The 18,449-nt window shown below is 57.1% G+C and overlaps 2 protein-coding genes across 4 annotated transcripts; one reads left to right on the top strand and one right to left on the bottom strand.

Moving 5' to 3' along the window:
* Positions 1-513: 513 nt before the first annotated feature.
* TMEM218 (transmembrane protein 218) lies at positions 514-3,267 on the top strand. Its single transcript, XM_051812526.1, has 3 exons — positions 514-657; positions 768-870; positions 2,729-3,267. Exons 1-3 carry the CDS (start codon positions 554-556, stop codon positions 2,861-2,863), a joined length of 342 nt encoding a protein of 113 aa, XP_051668486.1. The 5' UTR covers positions 514-553; the 3' UTR covers positions 2,864-3,267.
* A 5,050-nt stretch (positions 3,268-8,317) lies between these two features.
* On the bottom strand, positions 8,318-17,973 carry SLC37A2 (solute carrier family 37 member 2). Of its 3 annotated transcripts, XM_051812490.1 has the most exons (20): positions 17,852-17,973; positions 15,723-15,804; positions 15,527-15,614; positions 15,085-15,163; positions 14,751-14,886; positions 14,264-14,340; positions 14,003-14,169; positions 13,585-13,622; positions 13,179-13,358; positions 12,940-13,030; positions 12,799-12,861; positions 12,227-12,312; positions 11,361-11,409; positions 11,071-11,144; positions 10,505-10,583; positions 10,315-10,412; positions 9,925-9,989; positions 9,600-9,648; positions 9,046-9,078; positions 8,318-8,596 (listed from the first exon to the last, which is right to left on the bottom strand). In XM_051812490.1, the coding sequence occupies exons 1-18, from the start codon at positions 17,908-17,910 to the stop codon at positions 9,606-9,608; spliced, it is 1,554 nt and encodes a 517-aa protein (XP_051668450.1). In that variant the 5' UTR covers positions 17,911-17,973; the 3' UTR covers positions 8,318-8,596; positions 9,046-9,078; positions 9,600-9,605. The 3 variants fall into 3 exon arrangements, with proteins under 3 accessions (XP_051668450.1, XP_051668451.1, XP_051668449.1); XM_051812491.1 differs by lacking the exons at positions 9,046-9,078; positions 9,600-9,648; XM_051812489.1 differs by lacking the exons at positions 8,318-8,596; positions 9,046-9,078; positions 9,600-9,648 and having other exon boundaries at positions 9,659-9,989.
* Positions 17,974-18,449: the final 476 nt, after the last annotated feature.

Below are 18,449 nucleotides of genomic sequence, written 5' to 3'. Positions count from 1 at the left end.
TATTAACCAAATCTGCCTGATTTTGGCCCTAAATATTTTGAGGGCGTGGACAGCTGAATTTCTAGGGTTTGGGGGCGAAAGCGTGTTCAGAGGCGCTCCCCGCAGCGAGGTGGGCACGAGTTGGGTAACCAAGCACTGACCCGCCTGCACTGGGAGAGGAGAGGAATTCCAGTTCCAGCGGGAGCAGCTCCGAGATCCGGGTGGGGGCCACAGCCGCGGGACGGGGGGCGGCTGAAGCGGGTAGTTCTGGGCCAGGGTTCAACAGGGACTTGTTTCAATAGGACTCCCACTGAGAGTGGGATCGGGATTGGGATCGGGATCGGGATCGGCCGTGGCGCGCCCCCGCCTCCGGCAGCGCGGGAAAGGCGCCGGCCCCGCCCCTCGCCCCGCCACTCAGCCAATGGGAAGCGCCGAACTCACGCCAGGAGGGGCGGGGAAAGCCGCGGTCACGCCCCGCGCCCCGCCCCTCAGCCAATAGACAGCGCGGGGTGCGCGTCGGGCGGCGCTGATTGGCCGGGGCGGCGCGGTTGCTAGGCAGAAGTGGCGGCGCGGCATGGCGGGCGCGCTGGGCGTGGGGCCGGGGGTGCTGGCGCTGCTGCTGCTCTGGGCCATGGCGCTGCTGCTCGGGATGGCGCTGGCCCGCGCCGGCCGCGCCCGGTGAGCCGCGGGGACGGGGCGGGACGGCCCCGGTGAGCCGCGGGGATGGGGAGGGGGGACGGGCCCGCACGGTGCTGAGCCCGCCCCGCCGTTCTCCGCTCTCCCCGCAGGGTCGCCGCGCTGCCCGTGGTGCTCGGAGCCGCCGCGCTCACGGCCGCGCTGCTGCTCTTCCCCCGCGAGGGCGAGAGCCCGGCCCCGGCCAGCGCCGAGGAGGTGAGCCCGGGCCTGAGCGGCCAGGCGGGCCCGGGGGCGGGGGCGGTACCCCGGGGATGTGCCTTTGCCCTAGGGATGGGCTCCGGGGATGCCCTGAAACTCTAGAAATGGATCCTGGAGATGTGCCTTTGCCCCAGGGATGGGCTCCGGGGGTGCCCTGAGCCTCTAGAAATGGACCCTGGAGATGTGCCTTTATCCCAGGGATGGGCTCCGGGGATGCCCTGAGGCTCGAGGGATGGATCCTGGAGATGTGCCTTTATCCCAGGGATGGGCTCCGGGGATGCCCTGAGGCTCGAGGGATGGATCCTGGAGATGTGCCTTTATCCCAGGGATGGGCTCCGGGGTGCCCTGAGGCTCCGTGGACGGACCCTGGGGATGTGCCTTTACCTGCTGCACATCCCTGACTGCTGCCCTGCGGCCCCGGGGATGGGCCTTTACCTTGGGAATGGCCCCAGATGTGTCATTTCCCCGAGGATGGGGCCATCCTGAAGCCCTGGGAATGGTTCTTTATCCCAGGGATGGGCTGCAAGGGTGCCCCGAGGCCCCGGGAATGTCCCTGGGCTGCCTTTTTGGTCTCCTCCTCTGGCACGTCTCTGGCTGGCACGGGCTGTGTGGCTCCTGGGGCCGCCGTCTCTCAGTTTCTCTGACTAAATCCCTGATTTATGTGCTGTTCCACCCCGACCTCTGGGATTTGGCTCCCAGGGGCTCTGCACAGCCATCACACCCCTGCTTTGGTCCCTCCCAGCTCCAGCAGCTCCTGCTCCCCCTCTGCCGCCCCCTTTCCTTATAATTTTCCTTCCGATTTTGCAGCCTTTCGCTTTCCCCCAGCTCTGTTTTCTGTTTAAGCCCAGTAACTGCTCATCAGCTCTCTTTGTAGGGTATTGCTGTGCTCGAGCATGGAGCCACCTGTGTTTTCAGGCACAGGATCTCCCCCAACCTGGGGTTCCATCAGGCTGCCTGAGCTGCCACCTTGAGCTCTCCCAGAGCTCTTTGGGCTCTGAACACACAAAGTTTTGTGGCCTTTCAGGTGCCGTTTCCTCTGTTCTATTATTAATGCGCGTTAATTATTGCTTTTCTGGATTTTGATCTGTGGTAAATCCCTACTAAAAGATACTTGTAAGGTTCTTTTCTTCTCTCTGTGTTGCATGTGACCTGCCTGTGTGAAGGTTGGGAGCGAGATGAAGGGCAGCCCAGCACGTGTTTGTGCCCGGGAGGCAAACAAAATTGGAAAGCTTTTTTTTTTTTTCATGGATCTTCAATTGGACTGGACCTGCCCTGCCTATCAATAATACATGACCTGGGCTTTCTGCACCAAAACTCTGCTAATTGGCTAATTAAAAAGTGAAACGTGGAGAAGGAGCCAGCACTTCGCTCACCAGAGACTGTCTCTGCAGCAGCACCAGGGCTGAGCATGTGCTAATGTGATGGATAAAGCTGAGCCGGGGCTGAGCAAAGCTCTGGGGGGTCTCGGGAGCAGAGAGGGGGATTTTGTAACCAGCCTCCTCGCTGTTGGCTTCTCTTTGTGTCTAGCCTTGCTGCTGTAGCTTCTTTTTTTTAATTTTTTTTTTCTTTTCCCACTATTTCCCTTCTAAAAGGGAATCAGGGCTGGAGGTTTGTGAGTGGGGAGAGCTGCTCCAGGGCTTGGTTTGTGTCTCTTCCCTGTGCTCAGTACTGTGCTGCTCCACATTAACATTCCCACAAGTAGCATTTTGCAGCGATTCCTGTCGCTCATCCCATGCCAGGGACGAGAAGCAAGGGGAGAAATCTGGGGGAGCCCCAGAGGTTCTCTTTTCCAGGCTCCAGGAGCAGACTGGGGCTGTGACATGTGCTGGGATCTCTGTGCTTGTGTTCCCCCCAGATCGTGGACTCCTTCTTCATCGGTCGCTTCGTCCTCCTGGCTGTGATGAGCCTGGTCTTCCTGGGGTGCCTGTTCCTGCTCCTGATTTACCACCTCATGGAGCCCGTGTATGCCAAGCCACTCCACAGCAGCTAGAGACAGCAATCCCTGCAAAGAGAAAATCCCAGTTTCATGGGAATAGACCAGGAAGGGAGACCAGGAGGCTGTTCTGGGGGTGACCATGGTGGTTTTTCCGAGCTCAGGAAGCACCAGCAAAGCAAGTGAAGGTCACTTGCACCCAGCACTGCAGCTTTCATCCTTAAAGGCAGGGTTTGGGCTGAGCACAAGCCTCTTCCTCCCCAGGGTCTTCAAGCCTCTGCATCTGCAAAGGCTTTAGAACCTTTGTCTCCTCGTTTACAGGCGAGCTGAGATCCAGGCACTTGGTGCTGGCCCTGATTCAGGGAATTGAACTGAACCGAGATGGTTTGTTATTGTTACCCACAAGAGATAGTTTGTTACTGCTCCTTTTGCACTGTCATTTAATAAAACTCTTTGAGAAACCACTGACTCAGCCGTTATTTATTCTCTAGGAATGTCACTTTTGGCCAGCCCTGTGGTGATGGTGCCTCTGAGAACCACCTTTTCCTGGGGCAGACCTGAGGGTTTTGTGGAAAAAAACCAAGCAAACAAACCATCAGTATGTGGTTGTGGATTGCTGGGGATGGTCCCTTGGGCTGGAAACCAGGAGCTTTGGAGGGGGGAGGGAACAACAGGCAAAATAATGCCAAAACAGCACATGGAAAGCTGCCCTTCCCGGGGGTGCAGAGGAAAGGTGGGTCCTGCTCCCTGTGCAGAACAGTCCTGCCAGCCATGGAAACCCCCCTTGCTGATACCCAAGTGTCCCCTGGGTGTGAAGGACCCCAAAGTGTCACTCTGGGTGGGGCTGAAGGCTCAGGGTTGCTGCTGCCCTAAAGCTTCAAACCACAGCTCACTCCAGCACAGGTCCTGCTGAAGCTGCTGGTCGACTCCAATATCTTTCCTTCTGCAGGGAAAAAACCCACTCCTTATGTTTTGCAGCAGCAGCAATGGGGTTGAATCCCATTTCTCTTCCAATTTTTTTGGGGAAGCGGAGCCAAGCCATCAACCTGTGCTGAGATGAACCTGTTGGCAGCAGCAGCAGCAGCTGGGCTGGGTGTCTGCACAGCAATTGCTGCTCTGTGCCCTCGGTGGCAACAGTTTCTTTTCTTGCATGAAATTTCAAAGGGCTTTTAAATTGCAGGAGAAAAAGGTTTTGGTGGCCTGGAGAATCCCGTGACCGTTTTGGAGCAGGGAAGGAGCCTTTACCACCCCTGCTGCAGCAGGGAGAGGTCCCCACAGGTGAGGTGAGTTATCTTATGGCTCATATTTTCCAGCCCCAGCCAGGGGGATGGAGCTGCTCAGCCTTCCACGGTTCAGCAGGCAGCAGGTATTGATTGCAGTGAGGTCAAAGCCAAGTGTGAGACAGCCCCAAGCAGTCGGGGTCAGAAGCAATATAGCCAAAAACTTCAGGGCAGAAACTTAGATTTTTAATTCTTTCTCCATTTTAGAGATTTTTTTTTTATTATTATTATTATTTTTCATTTCAAACTGAAGATGGTGAGAGTAAATTAAAGAACCGATGGGCTTCTTTCAGCCGTGTCCTGACATCTGTCAGTCACCAAACAGCACCATCAGGACATGAAAGCCTGATAAGCACAGAGAAGATGCTTCCCTGGCAGGAAATGCCCCAGCACCCCGGAGCATGAACTCAGGCAGCTAAAAAAAGGTAAGTACACTCCCCAAAAAGGCAGAGGAGAGGCATCCCTGCTTTCCAAACTGGAGACACACTCAATCCCTTCCCATCCCAACGCTTTTGTCCACGGGAGCCGAACGGTCGTGTTGAGGAACGCGCCGAGCGTTCGTGCAACACAAGCGCGTTGGGGTCTCTGGGTGATTTGGAAGTTATGCCTGAAAGAAAATTCATATTTAATTCATCATCTTAGTAACATTTATGAACACGGAGGTTGTCTGTGTGCCCCTGCCGTGTCGTTATTCCCGTGCTGGTGGGATGATTTGGGGGAGCCTCGGGGAGGCCACGGTGGCACTTTGCCAGGGTTGGAGTAGGGCAGATGGGGGGCCAACCACGGCAAAAGTACTGGGGGCACTAAAAACCCGACCCTAAAAGCAGAAATGTGAAAATTCTTCCCGTTTTGCGCTGTAAATAAACCCAAAAAAAGTGCTTTTTCCTTCCCTTAAACTGTGTGACTAAAATCAGTCAAGAGGTTGATGGTGCGGGGGGGTATTTTGGGGAGAATGGAAAGCCATGCTGCAAGAGGGACATGATTAAGGAGGCAATTTCAGCATTTTCCCCAAAATCCTATTAATTGGAGAAAGAGCCCCATGTGCTCTCACCCCCACCAAGATGTTTCAAGCTCCATCCTCATCCTTCACCACCCCTGGCAGTGGGGAACGACCGGCTGGATGAACTCAAGCTGGGCTCTCCCTGTATTTATTTATTCTGGACCATTCTGCTCCTCTCCGCACAGGGGCTTTCCAGACAGTTCCTGTTTATTTTTGGGAAAGGAAAGACCACGTCAAAGAATTGGTATGAGCCGGAGCCGCTTTCCAACCAGCCCCAAATGGGGAATTTTTGCTGCTGTCCCCATCCCAAACCTTCAGCTCCCGGAGGATAACCTCTCATTAGCACATCCACCTCTGCCTAGCACCCTGATCCTTTATTTTTAAATTATTGTGCATTGAGAGGGTGTGTTTGGCTTAAATCCCAACCTCTCACTTGCTGATGAGGGTGTTGGGAGCTTGGGATATGGGATAGCCAAGGAGCCCTGCTCCAGCCCAAACTGAGCAAATGGTCCCAGCTTTCCCCTGGCAGGGTGGGAGCACCGTCTGTGCCGTGTCCCGAGATGCCAGCTCTGTGCAGGCAAAAAATCAGGCTGAATCCCGGGCAGAGAAACCTGTCATGCCAAAAAGGGCACATGTCAAAAGATACTGCAGGTGGCACGATTAGGACAGCCAGGCTGCTTTCAGGTCAGGAGGGAAAACATCCCTTTTCCCCTCTAAATCCCCTGCCCGGCATGTTAGAGGTGAATGGGGATGCTCCTGCACCGCGATGCGGGTGCCCAGGCTCACCACCCTGAGGGCAGCCGCTCTGCCCTGCCCGAGGCCGGGCGGGGAGCAGTGCCAAAGCAGGGATGGAGGGAGCGCCAGTGCCTGCAGGGGAAACTCCTCTCCTTGATTTAAGGTCCTTGAATGACGGCAATTCCTCACGCCTCACGCTGCGCTCTGCCGGCACTTAATTACCCTCGCTGGAAAAGCTGCCCTCAGATTTCCACCTTGACTTTGCTGACTTCAGCTTCCCCGCTGTTGGATCCTGCTTTGCCTTTGGCTGCTAATTAAAAAGCCCTTCAGCCTTTGCCGGCTGCTCCTTGCATAGGTAATTACGGACAGTGTCCCAGCCACCTCTTCACCCCCCCAGCAGCCCGGCGGACCAGCAGCATTCCTCCAAAATATGAGCAGCCTCTTCCCAATCCACCCCCCGGGTGAGCGGTATCGCTGTGCTGGGGGGCTGTGGGGTCACCCGCGGAAAAACCCAAGCTCTGCGTCTGCCAAACTCAAAAAGAGCCCGTGTCAGGCGGGATTTGTCCCGTCACAGGACAGCGGGGGACGCGTGTCCGTGCTGGCACAACCCCTCACCGCAGCGCGGTGCCGAAAGGGCTCGTGGCACAGGGAAAAGAAGCGGCCCCTTCTCTGTCGGAGAAGGAAAAAGGCGAGGTGAGCCTTCCAGGCTCCTCCTAGAGGAGCTCAGCTCCATTTAAACAGTTCTTTGGCTGAGGCAAACCCAGGGGATCTCCCCCTCGCCTTCCTGCCCACCCCTCAATCCCAAATCTCAGCGAGCTCTGGGGTTTTCTTTGGCATTTGCCTCTCTTTATTTTAAGTTTAAAACTGCCATGGGCCATGTGCCCTCTCTCCTCGCTCCCAGCAGCACAGCCAAGGCTGCTCAGACTTTCCAAACACGAGTGGGACATGGCCCAGACCTAAATTTGTCCTGGAAAAACTATGGTCAGCTGAAAGAACAGGCAGGAGGGGATGGGGGAGGGGGCAAACAAAAAGGGAAGAAAGGGGAAAAAAAAATTCCCCAAACCAGCTTGCCGTTGCAATAAGCCCCTGTGTGTGTCAGAGCTTGTGGGATTTTTTGCTTGAAAATGTATTTTGAGCGCTCCAGCTCTCCAGCACAGAGGGATGGTAATTAAGCAACACGAAAGCTCTGTCACACGTGCACTGAAAGAGCCGTTCTCAGCCCAGTGGCATCGCTGCCAGGTCCTCAGGCCCCTCAGAGGCCACACATGCCATGAGCCACATGGCCTGGGGACACTGCAGTGTCAGCCTTTTGGCTCTGCTGAGGACAGACACAGTTGTGACACCTCTCTCTATGACTCCGTCAGGGTTTGCCCTAGGGGGGTTGGTATTTTCCTGGGAAAAAAGAGCAATTGGTGGTTTTGCTTTTCTCTGCCTGCTCCATCATTTTTTCTGCTTTTTCTCCCAATGAGTTTCCAAGCCCCACTGAGCATCTCTGGCCAGTGTGAGGGGACCAAAGGCCACCTCAGACCTGCAGCTGCCACTCTCCAAGTTGCCTGTCCCCCTGTGCTGCTCCCTTGCCCTCAGGGGTTTACAGGGAGCTGATCCAACTGGCCGGCAAGTCTCCTCCTTCCCCCCCCCCCCGGCTTTTTTTTCCTCTCCGCTGATGAAATCAGCACTTAATAAAATCACATCAGGCCCAGATGTTTTCTCCTCGGGTTAAGATCCAAGAAGGTGAAGTCAGTTAGAGTTCAGGTTTACACCGGGCACAACTGGAGCTTGCCTGGGCGTGATCCCTGGGCAGTGAGCAGGCTGGAAACACAACCCACGGCATCCGAGCACCCCCTGCACCCCAGCTTCTCACACATCAAAATCTGGGCCCCCCAGGAGTGCACAGCTGGCTGCACAGCTGGCCCTGGCCTTAGTCAGGTGACACTGTGGGGGTCTCTGAGCCCCATCCCTGCCAGGGGAGCCCACAGAACCGGCAGCCAGCGGCGCCAGCTTAACCTTCTGGGGCCCCTCCTAATTAGGAGGTGTCTAATGAAGATCATCAGCTGCCCACACCGGACTGAGAGTGGCCACAGCATGCGAGCAGGTGTTTGCTGTGGCGTGGGGGTTGACTCATGTTCTTCTTTTGAGGCTAAATAGCATGACCTAGGAATCATAACAATCAGGAAAAACACTGTTGGTTTTTTTTTCAGTGGGATGAGCTGAGGAATAAACTCAGCTTAATTTGGGCTCAGCCCAGGTATGTTGTCTACGTAGAATAAGCAGCACTTTGCTGGTGAGGCAGCGCTTAAAGTGATTTGGCATCACCATCCTGATCCAGGTCCTGAAATCCCAAGTGTTGGGATGAGACAGGCTCACAAACAAGAGCAGGGCAGGCTCACAAACAAGAGCAGGGCAGGCTCACAAACAAGAGGCTGCACGTGGAGAAAAGTAAGAAGAGGGGCGCGATCATCGCCCCCAAATCCACGAAGACCTGGCTGAGCCCCTGCAGGACATGGCACGGAGTTTTTGCATGTTTTTATTAATAAAACAGCTGACAGTGAAGAACCGACCCAGAAAACCAGCTGGCCGGGGCCCTCGGGCTGCTCCTCGCCGCTGCCTCTGTCGGAAGCCAACCCTCGGTGGTGCTGAGCCCGCGGGGCTGTGCCTGAGGCTGTGCCTCGGCTCTGCCGGGACACCTGAGCTCCCTGAGCTCCCGGTGTGCCCCAGCCTCTCTCCTCCCTCTGGGCGTGGGGCAGCTCTCAGGGGGCACGTCAGAACTCCTTAAACCTGCGGGGAGAGAAGGGAGCGGCTGAGCGCGGTGGCACGTGTTGGGATGTGTGATGGGCACCGCAGCTCTGCCGGAGAGATGGGAAGGGAAAACGGCTCTGCAGGGAAAGCCTGGCCCCATCTGCACCACAAGGAGGAGAAGCAGGCACGAGGAGGGGATCCAGCCACCATTTTGTCTCTGGCCAGAGCTGAAATGTCCCCAGAAAGACCACAGTGTTCGTGCCTCCTCTCTGCAAGCTGCTCCATAGACAAGGCGCTCCCCAAAGCCCTCAGGATGTTGCAGTATTTCCACAAACTGAGCCAGCTGCTTCCCCCAGCACAAACCAGCTGGAATTTGGTGCTGCCAACCCCTCCAGGAAAGCCCTCATCCAAACCAGCCCCGGCACAGGAGAGAGGAGTTCGACAGCCCTCCACCGGCGGCCAGAGAAGGAGATTTGGGCCGCACTTACCACAGCACGAGGCCCAGACTATTGGTCTTTCACCTGCAAACACAAGACATAATGGACCAAATGTTCGCAGGGGGCCAGGGTCTGGCACCCCCAATGCCAGGACTGGCTGCAGCCCCTTCCCTCTTGGTGTCACAGGGGGATGTCAGTGGCAATCATAGCCAAGCCAGTGCTGATTTGGAGATTATTTATACCATGGCTGCAGTGATTTGGCTACGGTGATTAGCAAGCCCAGACCGTGTGGAATCAAGCTCAGTAGCACAGGTGGGTAAAGCCTATAAATTCAGCTGTTTCAAGTGAGTTCATCAATGCCAATCAATCAGGCATCTAGGACAACATCCAGTAAGTCAGCTGGAGACAAAGATGTGCTGCCCACCCTGCACTCTCCTCCCTGGCCATCGTGATTTGACCCTTTGATTCCCAAATCTTGATCTCAGCTCTTAAATGATCAGGGAAGTGGCTGTTTCTAGGCTGAGCCTGCCAAGTGAAACTCAGAATCAGGACAAATCAGGCTTGTGTTTGCGTTTAATCCTCAGGGCTCAAACGGAGATACTTACACCGAGCTAATTCCCATCCATCACTGACTCTGTTAGCTGCACACTAGAGCTACAAAGACACAAGGACGGTGTGTTTAGCACCCTGAGAGTTTTGTGGGGTGCCAATGGTTAAAATCCCCCGGGTGCTGCCCTGGCTCGAGGTGGAAATGTCTCTGTGGCCACGGGAGCGAGACACGGGGCAGACGGCCTCGTGAAGCCCGACACGATGCCCACGTGGAGATGCAGCAGTGACAGCAAGGGGTAACAAACATCCTTCTGGAGCGGCAACGACACCGTGCTTTGGCATCGTGGGACCGGAGGCCACCCTGGGGTGGGACGTACGTACCCTCTCTTCCTCGCCATGTAGCCACACCAGCCACGGACCTCTTTGACCACCACACGAGCAAGGAGCTGCAAGAGGGAAGGTGGAGGATGGCTGGGAGGTGGGTGGCTCTGCAGCCACCAGCCTCGACCTCAGTGTTTCCATCACCAGGAGATCAGTTCTACGGCTCTTCCTAGCAAAGGTCACATGGATTAAATCCGTGCGAGGAGGAGGTTGTTGGGAAAAGCCGGTGAATGGAGGCAGAGGTTTGGAGTGGATACAGGCCTTTGCAGTTTGCCCTGTGCCTGGCTGTCTCCTGAGGATCATCCCCGCCCTCCACCAGGGAGTGGCCAGCTAAAAGGGAGCCTGTGAATCTCCAGGGTAGCCAAAGCATCCTGCTGAGGAGGGACCTACCAGGCAGGCCAGGACATCGGCTGCTATCAACATGTAGAAGACGTTGTTCCAGCCCGTGGGAGAGATGAGCCCTGCGAGCAGCGGCCCCAGCGCAGCACCTGCGGGGGCACAGAGCCACATTAGGAGATGCCCTGTTCACAGCTGAGAGGGGACAGGGACCCCCAGCACTGGCACCCCCAGCCGTACACACCGATGGATCCTGTGCCATCAATGATGGCCGTGACAGTCGAAAGGGCTTTGGCGTTTCCTTTGAGAGACTCGTGGGTTCCCTGCAAGGATGAAGGAATGAAACATAAGGAGCAAAAGAAGCTCCGGGGTCCCCAGCTGGCAAGTCCCAGCATGAGGCCAACATCCCAGGCAGGAACTTCCATGTGTCAGACCCAGCCATGGACAGGAAGACCAAACTCAGACGCTGCCTGCAGCCAAACCATGGCAAAGCCTGGACTGCCAGCAGTGGACAGGAATTGCCAGGTGATTTCCCAGCAAATTTTTCCACTCTACTTGTGCTCAGAGGCAGATGCAGCAATGGCTGAAACACAGTCATGCGGCCAAGGTGAAAAAGCAGTAGGAAAAGAAAGCTGCAGGATGCAGAGCACAGCAGCAGGTGTGACAGCCCTGCCCTTCTCCACTGGGCTTTGGAGGCATTGGAAAACAAAGTTAAAATACAAAAACCCCATCAAAACATCCCTCTGGAAGGAGGGAGCAGCCTTTGGGTGTGCAGGGGCAGCATGGCAGGGTCTGAGGTGCAGCTCTTACCAGATCTGCCGACACCGCTGTCGTGATGAGCGCGTAGGGCCCGTTAACCAGAGCACCGCAGATGACCAGCATCGCTGCAGAGGGACCCGGGAAGAGATTAAACCTTTAGGTGCAGGGAGCAGCAGGATGTTGGATCCATCATCCCCGGCCCACGTGTTGGCATCACTGTCCCATGTATCCATCTCCATTTTCCCACGGAGATTCCACCCAGCAGTCGGTGAACACTCATCCAACCCCACCGTCCCCCAAATCCCAGCCTGGGAGCCCGGCTGTGCCATGGAGCTCCTTACCTATTGATGTGCCAATGCCATTCTGGCCAACGTGGTTATACAGGAACAGCTGGAAAAGAGACACCAGGTGAACAAGTTACAGCTATTCCAGCTGTTTTCCCAAGCACTTTCCTTGCAGCTGCACCCTGGGGACGGGACAGAGAATGCGGGGACCTGAATTATTGCTGGCACCCAGCACCGGCTGTGACGGGGGGGCTGAGGGCGCCCCTGACCTCCACATCCCGCCGGCTGCCTGCCAGATGAAATACCTGGCAGCTGGCAAACCGAGGTGCTGCCACGATTTATGGCCGGCGAGGCTCCGCCGCCTCCCGCCGGCTGCAGCCAGACGCTAATTTGCCCCGACGGTGCTATCGGGGCCGCGGACGTGACGCGGCCTGTCTGCTTCCCAGCGTGCGCCAGCTCCTTCGGCCAGGAGAGGCTCCCGTCCCACAGCCAGCCGGGCTTGGATTACAGCTAATTAGCCATGTTTTTGTGGCAGCGAAGCCAAATGAGCTCTGTGCAGGTGCTCGGGAAGGACATCCGGGCCAAGCTCCAGCGGAGCATGAGGCCGTCGGCGTGGGGGCTTTTGGGATGAAAATCAAAGAGACAAGGCTTTTTGAGCAGGGCTATGGCAGGATGGAGGAAAAAAAAAACCCTAAAGGGCTTTTTTTAGTTGTTAAGCTCTCTGCAACCCTCTCCCAGTCCCTAGAGCTGGACGTCCTCCCTGGGAACATCTGGGCTCGTGGATCAATCCCAGCTCTCATGTCAGCCGAGCGCGTGACCAGCTCATCCCGGGCGCTCGGGAAGAGGAAAGGCAGCCGTGACTCAAAGGAGCCAGAAGAGGGGAAACCCTCGTGACGGGGTTTTGTCCCCATGTGACAGCTCACCATGGGAGCAGCAACGACCAGCATCACGCAGCACGTGGTGGCTCTGCCGCCGGTGTAGTCAGAGACGAGGCCGGCGAAGATCCCCCCTGCAAGAAGGAGTCAGAAGTGCCAGTCACACCACCCCAAAGGCCAAACTTCACCCTGGCTTAGCCCGAAATCCAACGGGATGCTCTTTCATCGCCCATCTTCTGACCAGTGTGCCCTCAAGGTTAAATATAATAATATCAGAGTGAAGACCTTTGATTTATCCCTGCCGTTTCTTCCCTGCAGATGGTTTCTCAGCACCTCAGTGCAGCTCTGGTCTCCTCCACACTTGCAAAATGTTTTATTTATCTAAGGAAAAGGAGTGTCTGAGTAAGTGAGACCCGAGGAAAGGGGCTGCTGTGGTCACCTGGATGGCAAAATAAAATTGAGGGGCATTTGCTGCCTGCTGAGCGCTATGAATGCTGAATAAACCTCACTGGGGAAAGGAATGGTGTTGCCTGTGAAGGGGACCAGCCAAAGCTGGTCAAGGCCAGGATTGTCCCTAAATCATTCTTGATCCACCCCCTCCGGTTGGGTACGTGACGAACCTAAAATACCCCCAACATCAAAGAGGGTTGACAGGTCCCCAGCTTCCTTGGCGCCGAAATGAGCTGCAAGAGAGAGAGGAGAGGGGTGAGGAGATGCTCCCTAGCCAGGCTCTCTCCTGCCTTGCTGTCCCCAGAACTCACCAACGTTGACAATGTAGAGGGGCAGCCAGTACAGGAAGGTGTAGCTCACCAGCTTAGCAAAGAGCAGGCACAGGGAGAACTCCACCACACCCTGGGAGGAGAGGAGGGGATATCAGAGGAGCCTCCTTCTCTTGAACTCCTCTAAATGGTGGGGGTTTCCCCAGTTTTCCACCCTGTGGACACTCTACTGATGGGCTGAGCTGCCCTGGCTTTGCTCTTTCCTCCATCCCACCACTCACGGGTATCCGGAGCGCTCCGAGGAAGCTGATGGCTTCGGGCTCCTCAGCTGGCTCCTTGGGGCTGTTGGAGTGATCCACACTGCTCTGGCCTGAGAGGCTGAGCGGGCCCTCGTTGGAGGTGACTGCCTCAGGATCCTTCTCACTGGTGGTCACTCCTCCAGGATCCTCATCAGAGGCCATCTAAAAGCAAGCCATGAGCAGGAGTTGTGGCTCTCCTGGCTGGAAGGGGCTGAAAGGTTGGATTCACTGCCAGGGTGTGACCCAAGGATGTTCACAGTGAGCATCCCCCATGACAACTGAACACTGCTCTAACTCCTGCCATTACAACCTGATGCCCTGGTTGTTTTACTGTACCCTGAGTGACACCCAGCCCAGGACAAGCCCATTGGGAATCAGTGTGACTCACATGATGCAGTGGCGGACTGCAGTCAACATCCTCGGGATCTGCAGGGAGAAGGGATATCCCGTGAGAGCCTGGACCAGCCCCACTCCACCTGCTCTTCCTCCAGCATCTCACAGGGACTGGGAACCCCTAGGTCTTGGCTGCATCTCTGGGTACCCTCCACCCCACTAAAGTCCTGAAGGACTTCCTAAATGTTTCCTAGAAAGACAGGCTCAGGGGAGTGACTAGCACAGGGGAAGAGCCTGCCTCGATGACCCCAAAGGATGCTGAGCATCCCTGTGGTGGTCAGATCCCCATTCCTACTTGCCACAAGCTGGAAGCAAGTATTTGGGATTGCTAAAAATGCTTGGGAGTGGGCAAGGTGGAAAACCGTGTGTGTGTCACACCGGTTGTGTGCTGTGCCCTGGATCACACCACTCACACTCCACGAGGAAGAAGAAGCAGATGATGCCCACGGTGGCGATGATGATGCCAGGCACGATGAAGGACAGGCCCCAGGCAGAGGAGACCCAGACACCAGCAATGAGCGACCCTAAGATGTTGCCGACGGAGGTGTGCGAGTTCCAGATGCCCATGATCAAACCTCTCCTGGTGGGGACACATCCGGGGTCAGTGTCACTGGGGTGGCTGCTGGGGCCAACAGGGACCAGGACTGGGGTGGGACACGTTGGAAAAAACTCACTTTCCCTTCCCAAACCAGTTCCCGACGCACGCCACGACGGCAGGCCAGCCGGTCGTCTGCACCAGCCCATTGCAGACCTGGCAAGAGATGGGGAGCATCACCCAGGAAGCACCGACTCCAGCCACAGAGCGCAGCCCCCGCACTGCTTCGTGGGCAACCGGGCTCAGAAATAGCCACTCCCATCCCAAAGCTGTTGAGAAAACACTTGGTCTGGGCTTTTTCCCTGCTGGGGCAATCCTGGAGCCATTCCCATCATTCCCATGGCTAATCTGGGAGCGGCTGGTGTTGCCAAACCGGCTGCCCGCACTGCCTGGAGACGGGCACACCCGGCGGTTTCGACGCCCACACCACAGCCGGGTTTTGTGGGGAGTGGAAACACTTGGCGTTTCCCCACTCAGAAACTGGGCCACCCCAATCCCTGAAGGTCACTGAAAAACTGGGATGAGGCCATAGTGGTAAAGCCCGGGCATCCTCTGGCATGACACACCTGCACAACGATGAAGTACCAGAGGACGTGGATGTCCCAGAAGTAGCCGAGGCCGAAGAGTGAGGTGAAGAGCCCACTCAGCACCATCCCCCCCGACAGGTAGTAGCGCAGGGGGAGGCGCTCCCCAAAAATGCCACTGCAGAGAGAGGGAAGAGCACAACAGGAGCTGTCATGGGTGATGCCACCAACGGGCACTATCACACTGAGCCCGAGCCCAAATCCTGAGAGGATCTCCGACTGCTTTCCCATAACTGCATCCCGAGGGAAACCAGTTTCCTGGCACACTGGTGCAAACTGGTGTGTGGAGGGAAAGGGGTGCAAAGGCCTTGGGTACCTGATAAACATCCCGATGGCGTAGGCCACCAGGAAGGCATTATCCAGGGCCCCAAAAAGCTCCTTGTAGTTGTCCCGATCTGGAAAACAAATATTAGGGCCACCTCAGCCTGGCCCCCATCTTGTGACCCCTCCCCATGACTGCTGGCTTGGTCTTGTCCCCTGTCCCCAAAAGTCTTGTCCCCATGGGAGTTTCTGGGAGCATGGCCAGGTGCCATCAGTGTAGGGAACTGGTCCTGTCTTGTCCTACATTCCACCAGGCACTGGTGCCCTTTGGCCTGGGGGCATGGGGCAGAGCTCGCTGCTTAATTACCTCCGGGTGCCTTATGAGCAGCAGGCCCCCTGCCAAACCCTGGCCACGACCCGGCTTTAGGGCACGGGGGGAGCCCAGCTCAGCTGCCAGGAGCGTAGGTTTTGGGGTGCCTGGGGTGGCTCAGCCTTACCAAAGGGTGCCCAGCTGCACCACGTGCTGCTGTTGGAGACATTGCGAGGGTGTGGGCCGAAGGCTGAGCAGTTGGGGTGCAGCTGGCTCTGCAGGGAGAGAGAGGAGGTGAAACTGGGGTGCTGCCAGCACCCCACAGCCCCACGTCCCCTCTCCAGGTCCTCTGTCCCCACAGCTGGGGTGGGGCTGACGCTCACCTTGACGATGCTGATGGGTTTTCGGGAGAGGTGGTAGCTGGTGTAGCAGAGGAAGGTCAGCACCAGCGTCAGTCCCCGATAGCTGCGGGAGGGAGCGAGCGGAGAGCTCAGGGTTGGTGGGACAGGGATGGGGACAGAGGTTGGGGGCCTCAGCACCCAGTGGGACTCTTCTGCCAGATTGGTGACCTGAACCCCCTCAGCCAAGCCAGTCAGGAGGTGACCACCCCCCCCAAAATAGCCCAGGATGCGGCTTGAAAAGGTCAGCTGAGTTTTATGGGGAACACCAAGCAGTGCTTCCCCCTCCTCAAGCAGCCGTCCCAGTGAGCCACGGGGTGAGCAAGTCCCTTCCTGGTGTCACGGGTGGAAACTGGGCTGATTCATCATCACTGCCAGGGTTAATTAAAGACAAGCTGGAAAAAAAAAGCCAGGGGGCAGGATGCCCTAAGCAATACTAGCTTCCCTTCCTCCACCAAACAGACACTTCATAATTTTTGCTTGGATTAAATGCAGGGAAATGGGGGAAAAGGGGGTCTGGGCTCAGGGATGGGGATGCTGCTCCCAGCAGAGCTGATAGATAAAGCCTGGAGAAGCCCAGATATGATCCAGCACTCTCTGGAGCAGGATGAGATGAGTATCTCCACGGCGACCATCCAGCCTTCAGGAAGGGTTTTATGGCAGCACAGAGAATGCAAGTGGTCAGGGGCAGCTGCAGCACCCAGACATGTCACGGGGTTGCTCCAAGTTTAGAAAAAAGCCCTTTTTTGCGGTTTTGGCCCATCCTGCTCCTCATCACACTCCCAGAAGTTTCACTTCTCCCCAGAGCTGCAGCAATAACCAGCACCCTGCAAACCCAGGGCAGCTCCCTGCACTGGGCTGCTGGCTCTAAGGCTGAACTGTAGCTGGAAAACTGCTGCTTCCCACCCCAAAAAATGAATAAACTACCCAAAATCACTGAGGATCACAGTGAGGAAAGGGAGGAGAAACTTCACATGCAGTGCCTGGCTGGGCCAGACACTTGGGTGTTGTTTGTTTTCTTTTTACCCCATGTGTTCTGGCAGGGAACATTCCAGCTGATGGAAAAACAGGGGGAGTGTTTGGCAATGGGCTTCCAAAAAATCAAAACGCTAATTGAAATTAAATGGGCAGTGGGCTCATCCCCTCTCCAAAAGGGGGGGCAAGTGGGCAAGGTTGTGTTGTGTGTTGGCCACATCCCGCTGAATTTTGAAGGTGAGGGCCTGGGACAGCTGGAGGCTGGTGGGCACTGCTGAGCATCTCAGAGACCCCACACACCCCTCCTGGGCCATGCCCACCCCAGGCTGCAGCCAGTGTGAGCTGATCCTGCCTCACAGTGGTGCCTGAGGGGCGATGCCGGGCCCTGGATGACTCCCCCATCCAGGGCAGGTCCCCATTCCAGGGCTCATCCTCATCCTGGTGCTGGTCCCTGCAAGCAGCAACCCGCCAAACCCTGTCTTCTTGTCGGCCCCCAGGCGAGTGACCCCCCGTACAGGGCCAGTCCCCAGCCCAGTGCTGCTCCCTTTGTCCAGGACCTTTCTCTATCCCAGTTCCACTTCCCAGTGGTTGCCAGTCACCAGTGGAGTGCAAACTCCCCCATCCCCCAACCCAGGGCCGGTCCTATCCCGGTTCTGGTCCCCAGCCTGGGGTCAGTTCCTGTGTCCAGGGCCAGTCTCCATTCTGGTGCCGGTCCACGAGAGAGCGAGTCCCGTTCCAGCGCCCGTCCCCGTCCCGGTGCCGATCCCCAGCCCGACGACAGTTCCTATCCCGGTGTCGGTCGCGATCCTGGTGACAGTCCCGATACCGGGGCTGGTCCCTGTGTTCGTGGTTTATCCTTATCCTGGTGTCGATCCCCAGCCCGGTGCCGGTCCCTATCCCAGTGCCGTTCCCTATGTCCAGAGCTGGTCCCTTTCCCGGTGCCGGTCCCTATCCCAGTGCCGTTCCCTATGTCCAGAGCTGGTCCCTTTCCCGGTGCCGGTCCCTATCCCAGTGCCGTTCCCTATGTCCAGAGCTGGTCCCTTTCCCGGTGCCGGTCCCTATCCCGGTGCCGTTCCCTATGTCCAGAGCTGTCCCTTTCCCGGTGCCGTCCCCGCATCCCGCTCCCCGCTCCCACTCACCGGCTGTCCCGCGGGAGGGCTCGGAGCAGGCGGACCCCGGGGGCGAGCGCTGCCCTCATGGCGGGCGGCGGCGGCGCTCGGGCCCCCCCGGCTCCTTTTCACCGCCCCCGGGGCCGCCGCTCCCGCCCCGCCGGCCCCGGTCCCGCCCCGGCCCTGCCCCGGCACAGCCCCGGCCCCGCGGGGTGAACCGGGTTGTCTGTCGCTGCTTCTCCCTTGAAACAAAAATCCACTTCAGATGCGGCTGGAATGAGGAAACAGCCGCGCTGGGCACCGAGAGGGGACACAAACCCCGAAAGGACCCAGCAGCCGCCGGTTCGTGCCCCTCCCAGGGCTCTGGGAGCTTCCCCAGATGCTTTTTCCAGCGCAAAAAGCTGGGATTAACTTTTCTGCTCCTTTTCCCAGCACCCCCGAACGGGCTTCGCTGCCCTCATGCCGGCTAAGCCATCCCAGACAGGCTTTGGGGTTATTTCCAGGGATTTTGGGAGTCCTGCTCTCCTCTGCCCTGGGGTTTCACACCAGGACAAAAACTCCTGCTTCTAAAGTATCCCATTTATCCTGCCAGGACAGAGCCAAGCAAGGGGCAGATCAAAGATGAGGA

This window comes from Manacus candei, unplaced genomic scaffold (assembly GCF_025592945.1).
Source record: "Manacus candei isolate 608988 ecotype Guabito, Panama unplaced genomic scaffold, ASM2559294v1 h1tg000086l, whole genome shotgun sequence".
NCBI lineage: Eukaryota > Metazoa > Chordata > Aves > Passeriformes > Pipridae > Manacus > Manacus candei.
Note: the sequence above shows the minus strand (reverse complement) of the source record. Positions and strands in the feature narration are given on the sequence as shown.